Here is a 15,901-nt window from a genome sequence, read left to right on the forward strand (position 1 = left end):
AAGTATCTGGCTGCCCACTGCTGAAAACAGCAATAATAGAGTAGATGAATCTTAGTTTCAAATCCATCAGAGACCTATGCTGCTGGTCATTTTTCATTTAGATGCTAGTTCTTAACATGTCCCGTTTATTGGCTCCCCAGTTCTGGATTTCCAGCATTGTACCATTATTGTCGCCCTGCAGGGATAATTCCTTGCAATCTTGGATGGATGTACTTTCAAGGATGGGTCCAGAAAATGGTCTAAGGCAGTGGTTCCCACCCCCTTTTCCCCCAACAGACCACCTGAAAACTACTGATGGTTTTGTGTGGACCACTTAATGGCTTTTCTGCCTGTTCCAGCAACTGTAATGCACTGTGCTAGATGCTGTGTGATTGCTTCTTTTATTTCTTATGTTGTATTTTTATATGTTGTATTACATAATAATGCAATATAATACATGTGATATAATTCTTATGTTGCGTTACCATTTGTATCCCATAGAATTCTAACTGTATTAAATACAGTAGAAGAAATATTAGAAACAATGACAATACAATTAAAACCAGCAGTAGCAAGAATGTTTGTGAACTATCTGTACACATTCTGAAAATCGCACACATAGAAATTATGGCTTGTGTCTGTCTGCTAGCCCCCCTAGTCATTGGCTGAATTACCGTGAAGTAACAACAGAAAGTTTACAAACGCTCTAATTATTGAAGGGGGGAAAGCTCGGTTGCAGGAGATAAATAGCCCTGTTTGTTCCTTCAGATAAAAATGCCACACTGGAGGAAGGAGGCAGAAAACATAGTAATTTCCCTGCTGAAATTTGTCACCACCCGAATCTACATTCTCACCCACAAGACAAGGATCCCTTCAGCCCTCTGTAGAACAGTCTTGAGCATCCATCTCAGCCTTTCCTAACGATGCAACACTTGGTCACTGCAGCACAGTAGCTGTAGGTGTGTCAGTCACAGAAAGAAGCCAGGTTTCTTGCCTTGATGGATACTGCTGGCGGCATCACACTGAAGACACCATTGTACTCTAAGCCTGTTCCTCTCTATCAGCCTCCACTACAAGGCTAGCCTGAGTAGGAGGGCTTCTGTTGTAAATCCATTTCTCCTCTCCCCCGCAGTTATTGATGTGCTACTTGGCAAGGGGGAAAAAGTAGGTTAAGATGTAGCAAATGCCATCTTTTTTCCTCCCCGTGTGACAAGCGTATTGTACAATGAGAAGAGATCTTTCCGTCGTAAATCTTGCCCTAACCGTTTTTATGACACACATTATTTCCACTGCCTACCCATCAAGCTGGTAATGAAACCAAAGTGTGTCATGAAAATTGCTATTCAAAATGTGTCATCTGTGTTTGACAGAGGCTGGGGCGGGGAGGAGGCGAAAAGGGGGGGTGGGAGAAGAGAGAGGAAGTTTTCATTATGCCTTACACGCTTGTTGAATGTCAGCAATGAAGATAATATCTGATCGCCCATGACAAGCTGACAGAAACGCTAAAGATGAACAGCCAGAACTACACGCCGCGGTGAAGCGGTCACTTTGGAGAAAGCGTTTCCCTAACAGTCGTCTTTCCTGTCACAACGCGGTGGCTGATGATTTTACGAAATGCGCTCTAAGCCAGCAAGAGTTTATTGACATCAGAGTCATTAGCTGCAAGTACTTCACAAACACAAGGAATCTAAACAGATTGCTTGTCAACTGGTGTTGCTTCGTTGTTGTTTTTAACAAGGCACGTAGGTTTGCAAATCAACGCTTCCCTTGCTTTAAAAGCACTGAGGGGTGGGAGAAGGAAGAGGGCCAAGCATGGTGCCCTGCACTTTCTAATTCATGCAACGATTTTTTATTTATTTTTACAACAGGACCACTTGGGTGCAGCAACTCTGTGTGTGGCCTAGGAAGTCCCTGGGGCATTCTTTTTTTCAGCCACAAACCTACTCAATGGCTGCAGAGAAGCTCAACCTCACCTCACACCCAGTCCTGGTGCATCCTAGTGCTTGTTGTAAGCAGAAGTAAGATAATGCAATGTATGTGAACATTTTGGTCACTGAATGGCAGAGTGCACACTTTGCATGCACAAGGTCCCCAGCCTCTCCAATTCAAAAAGTATCAGGTAGCAGGTGATATGAAAGTCCTCTGCCTACAACCTTGGAGATCCCCTGCTGTCTCTGTTACTAGCTTCAGAGCAGACAAAAAGAAAGTACTGTTTCAAACAATAAGAGCATGGGTAGGCATACTAAGGCCCGGGAGCCAGAGCCGGCCCAAGCGCCTTCTAAATCCAGCCCGCGGACGGTTCGGGAATCAGCGTGTCTTTACATGAGTAGAATGTGTCCTTTTATTTAAAATGCATCTCTGGGTTATTTGTGGGGCATAGGAATTTGTTAATTCCCCCCCCCCAATATAGTCCGGCACCCCACAAGGTCTGAGGGACAGTGGACCAGCCCCCTGCTGAAAAAGTTTGCTGAACCCTGATTCAGCATAGGAGCAGCCCTGCTGAATCAGGCCAAAGGCCAAAGTCTAGTCCAGGATCCTGTTCTCACATTGACTGACCACAAGAAGGATGTGATTGCAATAGCAGCACGCTCTTCTCTAATTATTCCCATAAGCACCATTTCCTCTGCTCCGTTGTTCAGGTCATCATCCTGCCCTCCTTCAAGTTCTTTCACAAGACTCGGACTCTCATAGTCCAGCCCCTGAACCCATCTGACAGTGACTCTGAGCTGGGGAGTCCAGATCATAGGAGAGCTACTGCATCCACTATCATCTCTGAGGAAGGAACTTCCTAGGGATCTCTGAAGAGGAGAGTGTGTTGGTTGCATCTGGAAGTGCTGAGCCAAGGCTTTCAAGTGATGAGTCTCAAATCCTTGCCATGCTGGCCCACCAACCATTTAAGGCTATCATTTCCCCTAGAAATGTCCAGGTGAGGAAGCAACAGGCACCAACTGAGGCTATCCAACAGCACCACCGTGTGACTCCAAGCCTTTCAATTTCTCATAAGTTTCAGCTGCTTCAGCACTTGCAACTGTTCCAGATGCTGCCGCCATTGCAGCTGACTGTGGTACTATCCACCCTGCCACTCAGACGCTTTATTATCTTGTTTGCATATGTCCTTGCCCTGTTCCAACTAATTGCAAGCTATACCCTCTTGCTGATGCCCCTTCTCTTCATAGCCCTGGTCAATCATTTGCTATCCAGCCCTATCAAGGGGCTGCTGTCCCAACCTCCGCCCAGATGACATGTCTGCACTACAAACCTAACGTGCTCTCAGCGGTCATTGCTTTGCCACAGGAAATCCTGAAACTGCAATCCATGAGTTGGCTCTTTGGGAAGATTTCCCATTTCATTCATGCACATGGCTTATATATGTGAGCTCATGTATTTTTTATTGTTTAAGAACATTTTATCTACATCGATATAGAGTACATGATGAGTGTTAGATTTATGGCAAAGACTTTATATGGTTATGATGCATCATCCTTTTTGCATTGGCCCATTCTTGCTTCTATCTTCATATCGTTGTGCAACTTTCCTGGGAACTTTGCAACAAATGCACTCTCTCTCTCGGCTTCTTAAAAACTCAATAGCTTTCTTTCCGGCTTTATTTGTCTGCTTGACCCCCTTTGGCAGCAAACAATGTAATTTATTATTGATCAAGAGTGGGGGAAAGTTTAGTTGTGGCTTGTAGCAAATTGTTTATCATTCACTGCCAGTTATGATTAATAAGCAGCGAGTGAATGCTGCAGCCGCTGCAAGGTAAGCTGATTTCTTGATAAACAGGTTTCAACTTTACAAGACTGCAAATGAAGGCCCCTCTGCCTTTGGAAGCAGTGTGTCGATTATTTAAATACGTTAGAAATTCTCAGCAGGAAAACTCATCAGGGGCTGCTGGAACCTGCAAATACCTGAGCTAAGTAAGGTGGAAATGGGAAGCTTATTAGAGCACCATTCAAGTTTAATCTCCCTCCTTCCACTTTCCAGTATGATGATTAATTTTATTTCTATCATCAATTACTAAGCAGCAGCAGGTTTGTTTCCCAGGTCAGTAAATAACAAATTTTGCCTTCTGACGTTGTCCTTGTGCTTTCCTCCCAGTTTTGTCCTATATCGCTTGTCTCCATTGCTTCTGTCATTATGCATTGTACTGGTACTGATCTGAAGTTCTGTTTGAAAGATTAGATTTATTCAAAACATGGATCTGGCAACCAATCCTGGCTTCCACTTTCAGGCACAAAAATCAGTGACAGAACTGCTCAAACCTGCCTTGCCTCTGTCTTCACCCAAAAGGAAAGCAGTGTCCAACCTGGTGATAACATAATAAACAGCAAGACGGGAGCTGAAGCCCAAGAAAGAAAGAGGTAGTAAGTAAAGGAACACCTAGCCACTTTAAACCAATTCAAATCTCCAGGACCTGATGAGCTGCATCCAAAGGTAAAAAAGAAGCTTGTGGATGTAATTTCAGAGCCTCTGTCTATAATCTATGAGAATTCCTGGAGAACGGGTAAGGCCCCTGTGGACTGGAGGCTGGCAATGTCCCTATCTTCAAAAGTGGAGTGAGAAGATCTAACTACTGACCAGTCAGCGTAATATTGATACCAGGAAAGGTTCTAGAACAGATAATTAAACAGTTGGGCTGTGAGCACCTAGGAAAGGATGCACTGATTACTAAGACCCAGCATGGATTGCCATGCCAGACAAACCTCATCTCTTTTTTTGATAAGAGTTACAAAGGGAATGCTGTGGACATAGCATATCTTGATTTCAGGAAGGCTTTTGACTCCCCATGATATTCTTGCGGAGATGCTTGTAAAATGTGGGCCGGATGAGATAACTGTGGGGTGGATTTGTAGCTGGTTGACTGACCAAATCCAGAGAGTGCTCACTAATGGTTCCTCATCATCCTGGAAAAAAGTGACAAGTGGGTAGTTGCAGGGTTCTGTTCTGGCCTGTAGTTGTTCTACATCTTTATGAACAATTTGGATATTGAGGTATTGAGCAGATGCACATCTAATTTGTGCATGACACCAAGCTGGGAGAGGTAGCCAATGCCACAGAACACAGAATCGGGATTCTAGATGACCTGGACAGATTGGAGAACTGGGCCAAAACTAACAACGGAATTTCAATAGGCACAAATGTCAGATTCTACACGATGTAGGTTAATGTAGTTAATAAAACTGAAGTGGGGTGCAGTTTTATGTGCACCCAGCCCTAGCCTTTCTGTTTGGTAAATTCTCTTGGCTTTAACATGGTTCATTTTACCCACACAGGTGTCAACCATAATTAATACTAGTCAGTCTGTGCTTATATCCCAGGATTTTTTTGCCAGTTTGCCTGAATTGTTTGCATAATAAAGCCTACTTCTGCTAGTTATGGAGAGGCGCAAGAAGCTGAAGCATGATGAAACCCCCAAACCATCAGAAATCCTATTCAGCACACCCCTCTTGGCTTCTGAGATTTCAGCAGTGACTTCCTCCACACTGTCAAGCCAATGTCACAGCTGTAATAAAGTAGATGCTTGACATTTTCTTCCTTTCCAGAGGAAACAGAGGGTCCCAAGATTCTGAATTCTATACACAATACGAAACAATACGGTTTCACTGCACCATTGGGAACAACCCAAAGCTTTGCTATAACAAACCGAATGTCTGAACACAGCCTAATAAATAAATGTATATTTTTCCATTATTACATTACAGACACATGCTACACAAAGCAGTAGGATAGGGTTACCTCAGAAGCGGGTGAAAGATGACTGTGATATTTCGGGCTCCTGGCTTGCAGACAAACTTTGTCCCACCGCCTTCTATCAAGTTGTCATCAGGACCTCCTTAAAAAGAAACACACAAAACATGGAAAAGTTTGTTTTCAGGAACTGCCCTCATGCTCATCTAAATTAGTTGACTTTTGCTGTGAATAAATGCCAGTCTGAGTAGGATCATAATGTTGCAGTGTTTTAAGAACTGGATCTCCACTAGCTTACTCCCTTCCCCTTTTTTTGGATGCTGATGTGCATGGGCAAATGGGACGCGGGTGGCGCTGTGGGTTAAACCACAGAACCTAGGACTTGCCGATCAGAAGGTCGGCGGTTCGAATCCCCGCAATGACGGGGTGAGCTCCCATTGCTCGGTCCCTGCTCCTGCCAACCTAGCAGTTCGAAAGCACGTCAAAGTGCAAGTAGATAAATAGGTACCGCTCTGGTGGGAAGGTAAAGGGTGTTTCCGTGCACTGCTCTGATTCACCAGAAGCGGCTTAGTCATGCTGGCCACATGACCCGGAAGCTGTACACCGGCTCCCTCAGCCAATAAAGCGAGATGAGCGCCGCAACCCCAGAGTCGGTCACAACTGGACCTAATGGTCAGGGGTCCCTTTACCTTTACCTTTATGCATGGGCAGATAGGCTGGTAACTTCTATGGAGTTACTTAGAAGACTGCACAAACGAGAAGCATGCTACCAGTCACAGTCCAGGATAGGTGTTTCTTTCCCCTATGCAATACACAGCAACCCCAAGGTTCAACACTGTGAGGAAAACTCATGGAATCTTCAAATGAGACATCTTTATTGGGGTTTAAATCCATCCTACCTAATGCCATGTCCACCCCACCCCACACAGAATTCCCAGTTTCTGATGCCCAAAGTGACAGAGGGGAACAACCCTTTCTGACCCAAGTAAGCTGCAATTGCTACTAGTCTAAGGTAATTATTCAACATTCTACTTTGTCACCAGTCTACTACTGAAATTTACAGACAGGACCAAACTTCTTCCAACAGAAACTGTAAGCCAAACCACACTATTACAAAACAATATTGCACAGTTTTCTTCAGATTTACCAGGCTTCCACCTCTGGCTGCCTCTGAACATCCCACAAGTAGGACACGGACAAGCGCCCTCCTTTGTTGTTTGTCTACAGTCTTCTGTCTCCTATGCATAGAATTTTAACTCACCAGTTTAACTTAGAAGGGAAAGGTCATGTTAACTACATTTTAAGTTCCAAGGCCTGGAAACAAAAATAGCAGGTCTTGGTACCTAATCAGTATATACGGTACTTAAATAAACCTTTGTTTGGCTGTGCCAGGGACTCCTCAACAACTAAACCTGCCATGCAAGGGCTTTGGAACCAAGGCGAGAAAATGCAACTTGATTATGACTGCATTGGCTTTGTGATAAGCTACCTGCCCTACCCAAATGCCCAACCCTAGAACCAAGGAGGATGCAACATGCTACCTTTAAAAAAAAAAAAAATTGAGCCAAATCTCTCCATGTATATAAAATTGGTGGACCTTTCTCAGCCACATTACTTCTCAGCCATTTTGAAAATGATGGTATCTCTGCAATGCCAATAAGTCTGCAACCGCTACTATGAAGTCCTATATGAAAAACAACCTTCACCTTCACAGAATGCTGTTTTTACTTTTATGAATTCCAGGAACAGCAGCTTTTGTGACCTCCTCACCATTCCCAGAAATCTCGCATTCTTACTAACGGTTCTTTTATTTTTCATATCTTTATGGTTCAAAATGGGTTATGGCTACTTTTTACAGCAAGCAGAAAAGCTTTAAATATTTTCCAGCTGCTGTATCAAGGAAGCGTGCCAGGATGTTGATTTAATTTGCCTGGTGATAAACCAAAAGGTTTCTCTTTTGGGGGGAGTGCAGAATGGATGTGAAGCAAAATTTATCATAAACTGAAGGATAACTATAGGAATGAAGAGATGGGGTCCATCAGCAATGTAGCTGAATATTTTCATAATGGACCCTGAAATAACAGTGTTATTTTGTACAGGCGTCTCCATGGGGAGAAAGAATTCACTGCTACCAAGGTCTGTTGTATGTAACTTAATGATCCAACTGAGCCCAAAGCACGAGACACACAGCAAAACTGCCCACTCTCAATAGGGTTTCCTACTAACACTTTGCATAAGAATCTAAGAAGAGCCTCCTGGATCAACTTCATGAGTTCTAGTGTTATGAGAGAGAAATAAAAACTTTTCTCTATGCACTTTCTCCATCTCATTCATCATTTTACAAACTCCTATCATGTCACCTCTTGCTTGCCTTTTCTCCAAACCAAAAAGCCCCAAACACTGTAACCTTTCTTCAAAGTGGAGTCACTCTTCTCCTTGATCATTTGGGTTGCCCTCTTCTAAACTCCATGATGTGCTTTTTTAGGTAAGGAAACCAGAACTGTACACAATATTCCAAATGCAGTCACACCATAGATTTTTATAACAGCATTATGATTATTGGAAATTAAGGAATGGGTTTCTGTGTAGTAAGTTTAAAACTGACTCAACCCCCCCCCCTTTTGTTCTTTCAAAAGAGAGCACTTTTAAATGCGTAAATCTTGAGCTGTTGAGCAAAAACATAAACAAGCTCTCTCCTTTATCAGTCACAGCAAGGGATGGCCTTGGCTCTCTAGGGGAACAAAGAAAACATGGCAGAACTTTATCTTATGTGCTGACCACAAAATACGCGCAAGACCGATGTCTGGGGAAAATGCCAAAAGCGTGTTCCCGGAGATGATTACCTCTTCCTCCCAGATAAGAGTAGGAAGAGGAAGATCCTTTTATGGTTAGAAGTACAGGAAGGAACACCCTTTTATGGTTAAGAATACCAGAGCAAGAACATATGTGATGTCAACCTGCGTACATAGGCTGACGTGGTTGGAAGGAGGGAGAGGGTGCCTGGAGGATATATATATTGCATGAAACTTGTCATTTCTTTGGACTTGTTGTGGACTTGATCACACAAGTGCCTTCTGCTATCCGGAGAGCAGAATAAACTCTTTCTTTGAATCCACCTCGGTGTCATTTGACTTCCTTCCTCCTGTCCCGGAGCAACGCAGACCCAATCGGTGAACTCCAATAAGGCTACAGAAGTTATATTTTTAATTCCATTCCTCATGATCCCTAGCATGGAATTTGCCTTTCTCACTGGGTCAACATCTTCACAGAGTTTATTCCTAGTCTGTCATCTCATGAGCATATCTGTGAAATTAGTATTTTTTGCCCCAACATACAACACATTACACTTGTTTACATTGTGTTTGCTATTTTATCACCCATTCACTCACTCAGCTTGAAGAAGTCCTTTTGGAGCTCTTCACATTCTCCCTTTGTCTTTAACAACCCTGAACAAGTTAGTATCATCAACAAACCTGGCCACCTCTTTGCTCAGTTCTAGCTCTATACTGTTCATGAAAAAGTTAAAAAACACAGGTCTCAATACGGATCCTTGAGGGACTCCACCATTTCCCACCTCTCTCCATTTGGAGAACTGTCCATTTATTCCTACTCTTTGCTTCCTGCAACTTAACCTATTTCTGATCCACAAGAGAACCTCTCTTCTTCTTCCTTGACTTACTCAGAAGTCTTTGTCAAAAGCTTTTTGGAAGTCCAAATACACAATGTCAACTGGATCATTTCTATCTATATGCTGCTGGCTGACACCCTCAAAGAACTCTAATAGGTTTGTGAATGTGCTCTGTGCTTCCCTCCTTCCAATCAGAGGGCAAGCCTAAATCAGGTAATGTAGAAAGGAATGCAAGGATCAGACAAGCATTCTATCTAGCCCAGCCTTTTCTACTCTGTCAGCAGCTCCCCAGGATCTTGGGGAGAGGGTTCTTCCCCATCACCTGCTACCCTTTTTTCAAATCAGAGATACCATGGATTCAGATCTTCGGCAGGCACCACACAAACACTTATTGTTGTTGTTGTTTAGTCATTTAGTAGTGTCCAACTCTTCGTGACCCCATGGACCAGAGCACGCCAGGCACTTCTGTCTTCCATTGCGTCCTACAGTTTGGTCAAACTCATGCTGGTAGCTTCGAGAACACTGCCCAACCATCTCGTCCTCTGTCGTCCCCTTCTCCTTGTGCCCTCCATCTTTCCCAACACCAGGGTCTTTTCCAGGGAGTCTTCTCTTCTCATGAGGTGGCCAAAGTACTAGAGCCTCAGCTTCAGGATCTGTCCTTCCAGTGAGCACTCAGGGCTGATTTCCTTCAGAATGGATAGGTTTGATCTTCTTGCAGTCCATGAGACTCTCAAGAGTCTTCTCCAGCACCATAATTCAATTCATCAATTCTTCGGCGATCAGCCTTCTTTATGGTCCAGCTTTCACTTCCATACATCACTACTGGGAAAACCATAGCTTTTACTATACAGTGGTGCCCCGCAAGACGAATGCCTCGCAAGACGAAAAACTCGCTAGACGAAAGGATTTTCCGTTTTTTGAGTCGCTTCGCAAGACGAATTTCCCTATGGGCTTGCTTCGCAAGACGAAACGTCTTGCGAGTTCTTGCGAGTTTGTTTCCTTTTTCTTAAAGCCGCTAAGCCGCTAATAGCCGCTAAGCCGCTAATAGCCGCTAATAGCTGTGCTTCGCAAGACGAAAAACCCGCAAGACGAAGAGACTCGCGGAACGGATTAATTTCGTCTTGCGAGGCACCACTGTACGGACCTTTGTCGGCAAGGTGATGTCTCTACTTTTTAAGATGCTGTCTAGGTTTGTCATTGCTTTTCTCCCAAGAAACAGGCATCTTTTAATTTTGTGGCTGCTGTCACCATCTGCAGTGATCCTGGAGCCCAAGTCCTTTTCCAAATACTTCTTCTTATACAATGTAGAAGTGGAGCACATTCCACTAATTTTAGGTTGTTTTTTTTTTTAATAAAATATGCTTCATTGGCCTTCTGAAACCCTTTTCCAGATCTCTTGAACATCTGAGACATGTCAGGTTGGAACCAGTGATAGAACCTGACCATTATGGAGTCCTGAATTTGGGACAACCTCCCTTGGTCTCTGATAGTTCACTCTGCAGCAAAATTGCTTTCATTCAACTGGCTTTTCTGGAATATTGTTTTAGACCATATGTTGTGCTGCTGTTTTAAAATTTGATTGATACAGTTGGTTCTTGTTTTAGTAAGCAAATAATTATTATTAGTAGGAATATTTATATGTTTTTAAATTTGTATTCTGCCATATGCTTTTAGAAAGGCAGAAGAGAAATTGCAGTAATAAATAAGATTAAATTAATATTGTTTCTATTATATTAACAACAAATTTCAAACTGCATACATTCACTCAGCCATCCTTTAAATAACACCATAAAAGTCAGCCAGACCAGCCACACACACAAAAAAAAACCCAACTGGTTTTGAAGCCAGTTTCTTTCAAGTCCTGTCACAAAATAAAGCTTGTTCTTGTATGCACAATAATGCAGAGAATTTGGAAATAAGTTGTAGATAATTGAACAAATTTCTCAGCCTGGAAAGATGCTGTTTTGGAGTTGACTGGGAAATGGACCAGCCAACCTGTCTCAGCAAGGCTCCAGATTTTTCTAACTTTAAAACCTGCCCAACCTATTCCCATGTATATCCTGCTGGTTGTAATAATTGGAGGAAATTTGAACTCAGTGGAGGTTCTAAATATTTTAATACCGAAAAGAGAAGGGAGAAAATGTTACATCAGTTATCCAGTGGTACATAGATAAGGCAGCTAAACAGTATTGTTAGCAGTGGAATTTTTAGAACTTAATATGCCTAAGGAGCCATTCCTTGGTCACCTGCCAGCAGCATTGAAAGTGCAAACCCAGCATCCTAGCCAAGGAGTTTAGTGCCATGAGCGACTATAATGATAGATGCATAGAGATGGTTTTCAGACTATGACTACGATTCCTATAACTGAGCAGTACAAGACATTTAAGTCTAACAGAGCAGCCATTTGGGATGTTATGAGGGAACTGGCCACCCTCAAATATTTCTTGGGACTTTAAAAGACTGGTTTGTTTGAGGATAAAAACAAACAAGCAAGAAGTCACTTCAACTTCTGGAAGCCTATAAAAAAAATTAAGATATTAATCAGAGGTTAAAGAAAGCAAACAAGATCACCAACTATCTATGACAAGATCAGAAGCATTTTCCCCACCTCTCTCTTACTCCAGAAGTAATTGGGATACGGGTGGCGCTGTGGTCTAAACCACTGAGCCTCTTGGGCTTGCCGATCAGAAGGTTGGCGGTTCGAATCCCCGCAACGGGGTGAGCTCCTGTCAACCTAGCAGTTCGAAAACACGCCCAAAAGTGCAAGTAGATAAATAGGTACCACTCCAGCGGGAAGGTAAAAGGCGTTTCCATGCGCTGCTCTGGTTTCAGTGTTCCGTTGTGCCAGAAGCGGCTTAGTCATGCTGGCAACATGACCCGGAAAAACTGTAAAGTGAGATGAGCGCTGCAACCCCAGAGTCGTCTGTGACTGGACTTAACTTGCCAGGGGCCCTTTACCTTTACCTTTATTATCTTTATTGGGAGGAGCTAGCAGTTTCATGGAGTAATGCAAAGATCTATGAACCATCCAAGTTAACTAGAAACTATGTGCAGATAGGTAGCCGTGTTGGTCTGCCATAGTCAAAATAAAAAAAATCCTTCCAGTAGCACCTTTAAGACCAACTAAGTTAGTTCTTGGTATGAGCTTTCGTGTGCAAGCACACGAAGAAGTATCTGAAGAAGTGTGCTTGCACACGAAAGCTCATACCAAGAACTAACTTAGTTGGTCTTAAAGGTGCTACTGGAAGGATTTTTTTTATAGAAACTATGTGTGCACCCAAAACACCATGGAATTCCTTGCTTGGGTGGGCAGTGATAGGGTGTCAGAATTTCAACTCTGCAATGATAAGATTCTGAATTTTGAGTGAATAATTTCCAATGCAATCTCATCCATCTGGCAGTTCCTCCCCAGGATCTCAGAGAGAAGTCTTTCACAGCCATCCTTGAAACCTTTTAACCAGAGATATTGTGAATTAAACCAAATACTTTTCAATGCAAATAATTTTCTCTATTCTTGAACTATGGCTCTACACTTCTGATGAATAGCTCATGTGGCCTTCAATGCTGAAAAAGCTGTCCTCTCTTCTTAGATTCTTCTACACTGAGAGAAGACCTTGCTATTTCCAAGGTTTTAAACAAGGATTTTGAACAAAAGAGAAGGGAAGAAACCACATTAATATTTATTGAGAGTAAGTATTCAGTGCACTCTTAAAACTCCTGCTAGAAGCAGAAAACTGTAACTCCTGGTAGGATTTGCTTCCACCTTATCAAGGTGGGTGTAAATGGATGGGGGTGAAGGGACAACCCAAGGTACCCCAGTCTGCTCCCTCTGACCACTCATCATCACCCCACCACCACTCCCCTGGTCTTCTTCCCCGGGAGTTCCCTTGGTGCCTCCCACCCAGCCAGTCCATGACATTCTCCAGGAAAAGGTCCTTACTCATCAACTTCTACCTGATGACCATTTCACCTGGAGACTTTACTTACTGAGATTATTTTTTTCTGGTAGCCTAGCACCCAAGGTTTAATGAGGGAGAGCGAACATTTTAAAAATCCCTATTACAATAAAATGCCAAGGGGTTAATCTGCCGCATTCTGCACGCAGAGAATGAGCTCCAACCACTGAGCTACAGACCCTGTGCCCACCAAGAGTGCTCTCTATGATTCTCAAACACAGCAGATTGAGTGTTCAAAAATCCAAAGTCAGGACTTTGAATTCCTAAATATTGGAGGGATTCTCGATATACAGTGGTACCTCAGGTTAAGTACTTAATTCGTTCCGGAGGTCCGTACTTAACCTGAAACTGTTCTTAACCTGAAGCACCACTTTAGCTAATGGGGCCTCCTGCTGCCGCTGCGCCGCCAGAGCACGATTTCTGTTCTCATCCTGAAGCAAATTTCTTAACCTGAAGCACTATTTCTGGGTTAGCGGAGTCTGTAACCTGAAGCGTATGTAACCTGAGGTACCACTGTACATGTTAAACAGTAACGTAAACAGCTTGTTTCAATCCATCACATCATAACATACTTACCGGCAAGCCAATGTGGCTCCAAGGCTTATTGTGACAAAAATGTCACCCTCCACGGGTTGTATTCCTGAGCATTTTAGTAGTCTATGTATACCAATACAGTATAGTCCTGCAGTCGACTCACAGATGTGGCTCTGCCATCATCTCCATCATCCAGACTTACCACTGATTCTCCACCACACCAATTCCACTAAGCTGCAGCTTGCTATTCCAAAACATGATTTATTACTTTCTCTCATTCCATCTGCCCCCCCATATAAAGAATGGGGGAGAGGGAACAGCCTCAACTACATTTTATCATTTGATCAGAGTCAGACACACTTAAAATGTTTTTTGACTCCATAATCTGTTTAAAATTCAAGCTGCTTTCCCCTCTCTTCTTATTTTTTGACCAGGATTCAGCAGGAGGAGGTTTGATTAATATATTTGCCATCTCCCGTATTTACTATTTTCCCTATCTACACCAAATGCCACTGCGCAGCGCAGTTGCAGCACAACTCTAGGCACAAACTCCACCAAGAGAATGCAGCAGCATTTTTAGTCATGATGTAAAATTAAAACAATATGGAATATAACAGAAATGCTGAAAGCAATTAGACCACAACATGTCGCCTTATATTTGCATATGGTTTGCTGCCATTTCAAAACACAATAAAAGGCTGCCATCCACACACACCCAACAACTTTTATTCAGAGTGAGCTATTCCATCCAACAAATATCAGAAACAATGGCTTTTAAATCTAGTTATTTGTCCATTCCACTACTGGGAGAATTTACATTCCCAGTATTTTCCCCACAATCTTGTCAGAGCATCCAGTGAACATCCCTTCCCTGTACAGCTCCTCTCAAACCTTTTAAGCTGGATATTTAGGCTTGTATTCACTGCTAGTCCTACTCAAAGTCTTCTTCTTCTTTGACGATCACTTGTAGCCAAGTAAGATTGTCTTCCATAAATATGGTTTTAACAATGAGTCTGTAAGTGACTGTGGAAGCCAATGTAGATTTGCTAAGCATGCCTTCCTCTTAGAATGTTTCTCCCTTGCATTCTGAGTTCAAATGTCTTCAAAGCCCATGACACCTTTGGTAAAGTAGACCCATTGAAGTTAATGGCCATTACTAATTTAGGTTCAGTAATAGCAATGGGTCTGTTCTGAGTAGGACTTGGGTGAATACAATACTCTGCTATTATTTGTTACTGCCAACCCTGAGCCACAGAGGAAACATGCTGAGCTAACAGTGCAATATGAGGCATGTTTACTCAGAACTAATTCCCACTGCGTTCAAAGAGGTTTGATCCCTAGTCATTGTACTAAAGACTTCAGCCTAAATTGCCGGGCTGATGTGGGCAGCGCTCCTGACTTCGGACAAAGGGTTGCACCTTTTGGTCCTGACACTCTCAACCTCAGTTTCCAAAGGATGTACTGTAAGTATGCAGAAGGCAATTAATGTAAAACATTTGAGCAATCATACTGAAATGAAATAAAGAACCAGGACAGAGGGCAGAAGCACCACAGAAATATCATTTCCCAAGGCAATTCAGAGATCTCACGGCTAAGCAACAAGGTCTTCTAAGCTCAATTCCAGTACTCTGTTGAGTGACAACAGGAAGCAGATGAGGCAAGCTGGGGGCCAAGTGGACAGGATAAATGGGTCTGATGCACATAGCAGGATGCCTACTGCATCACATGCCCAAATGGCAAAATTGCCTCTAAACACACAAGGGCCTCCAAATGACCAAAAAGCCAGTCGCAGTGTGGCTGAAAACAACTTGAAATTTCGTGCTGGTGTAGAAAGGTGTTGTTTCGGAATAGTGACCTGAAATCAACAAATCTATTATCATTTACTCTTAATTGCGCACACTGGGTCAATAAAACCCATACATAGTGTGTCCCCATATATAAACACTCGTAGACAGATTAAATATGGCATCGAAGATATTGGTACAACAAATACCTAAGGATTAAGGAGCTTTGCCAGCTCCAGCATTGCTGTGACTAACAAACCCTCCAGGGGCCGGTTTAACAAATTGCTCCTGATACTGGTAAACTTGCTGGGTCCTCATCATGCTAAGAAACC

The 15,901-nt window shown here is 42.9% G+C and overlaps 1 protein-coding gene across 1 annotated transcript in view; it reads right to left on the reverse strand.

Moving 5' to 3' along the window:
• The window catches only part of EXOC4 (exocyst complex component 4), a 349,341-nt gene that overhangs the window by 164,528 nt on the left and 168,912 nt on the right, over nt 1-15,901 (reverse strand). The window contains exon 10 of the mRNA XM_081022722.1: nt 5,716-5,812. Within this exon, the coding sequence (XP_080878848.1) occupies nt 5,716-5,812 (97 nt within the window). The remainder of the gene's footprint in view (nt 1-5,715; nt 5,813-15,901) is intronic.

Source organism: Podarcis pityusensis (genome assembly GCF_964106645.2).
Source record: "Podarcis pityusensis genome assembly, chromosome: 10".
Lineage (NCBI taxonomy): Eukaryota > Metazoa > Chordata > Lepidosauria > Squamata > Lacertidae > Podarcis > Podarcis pityusensis.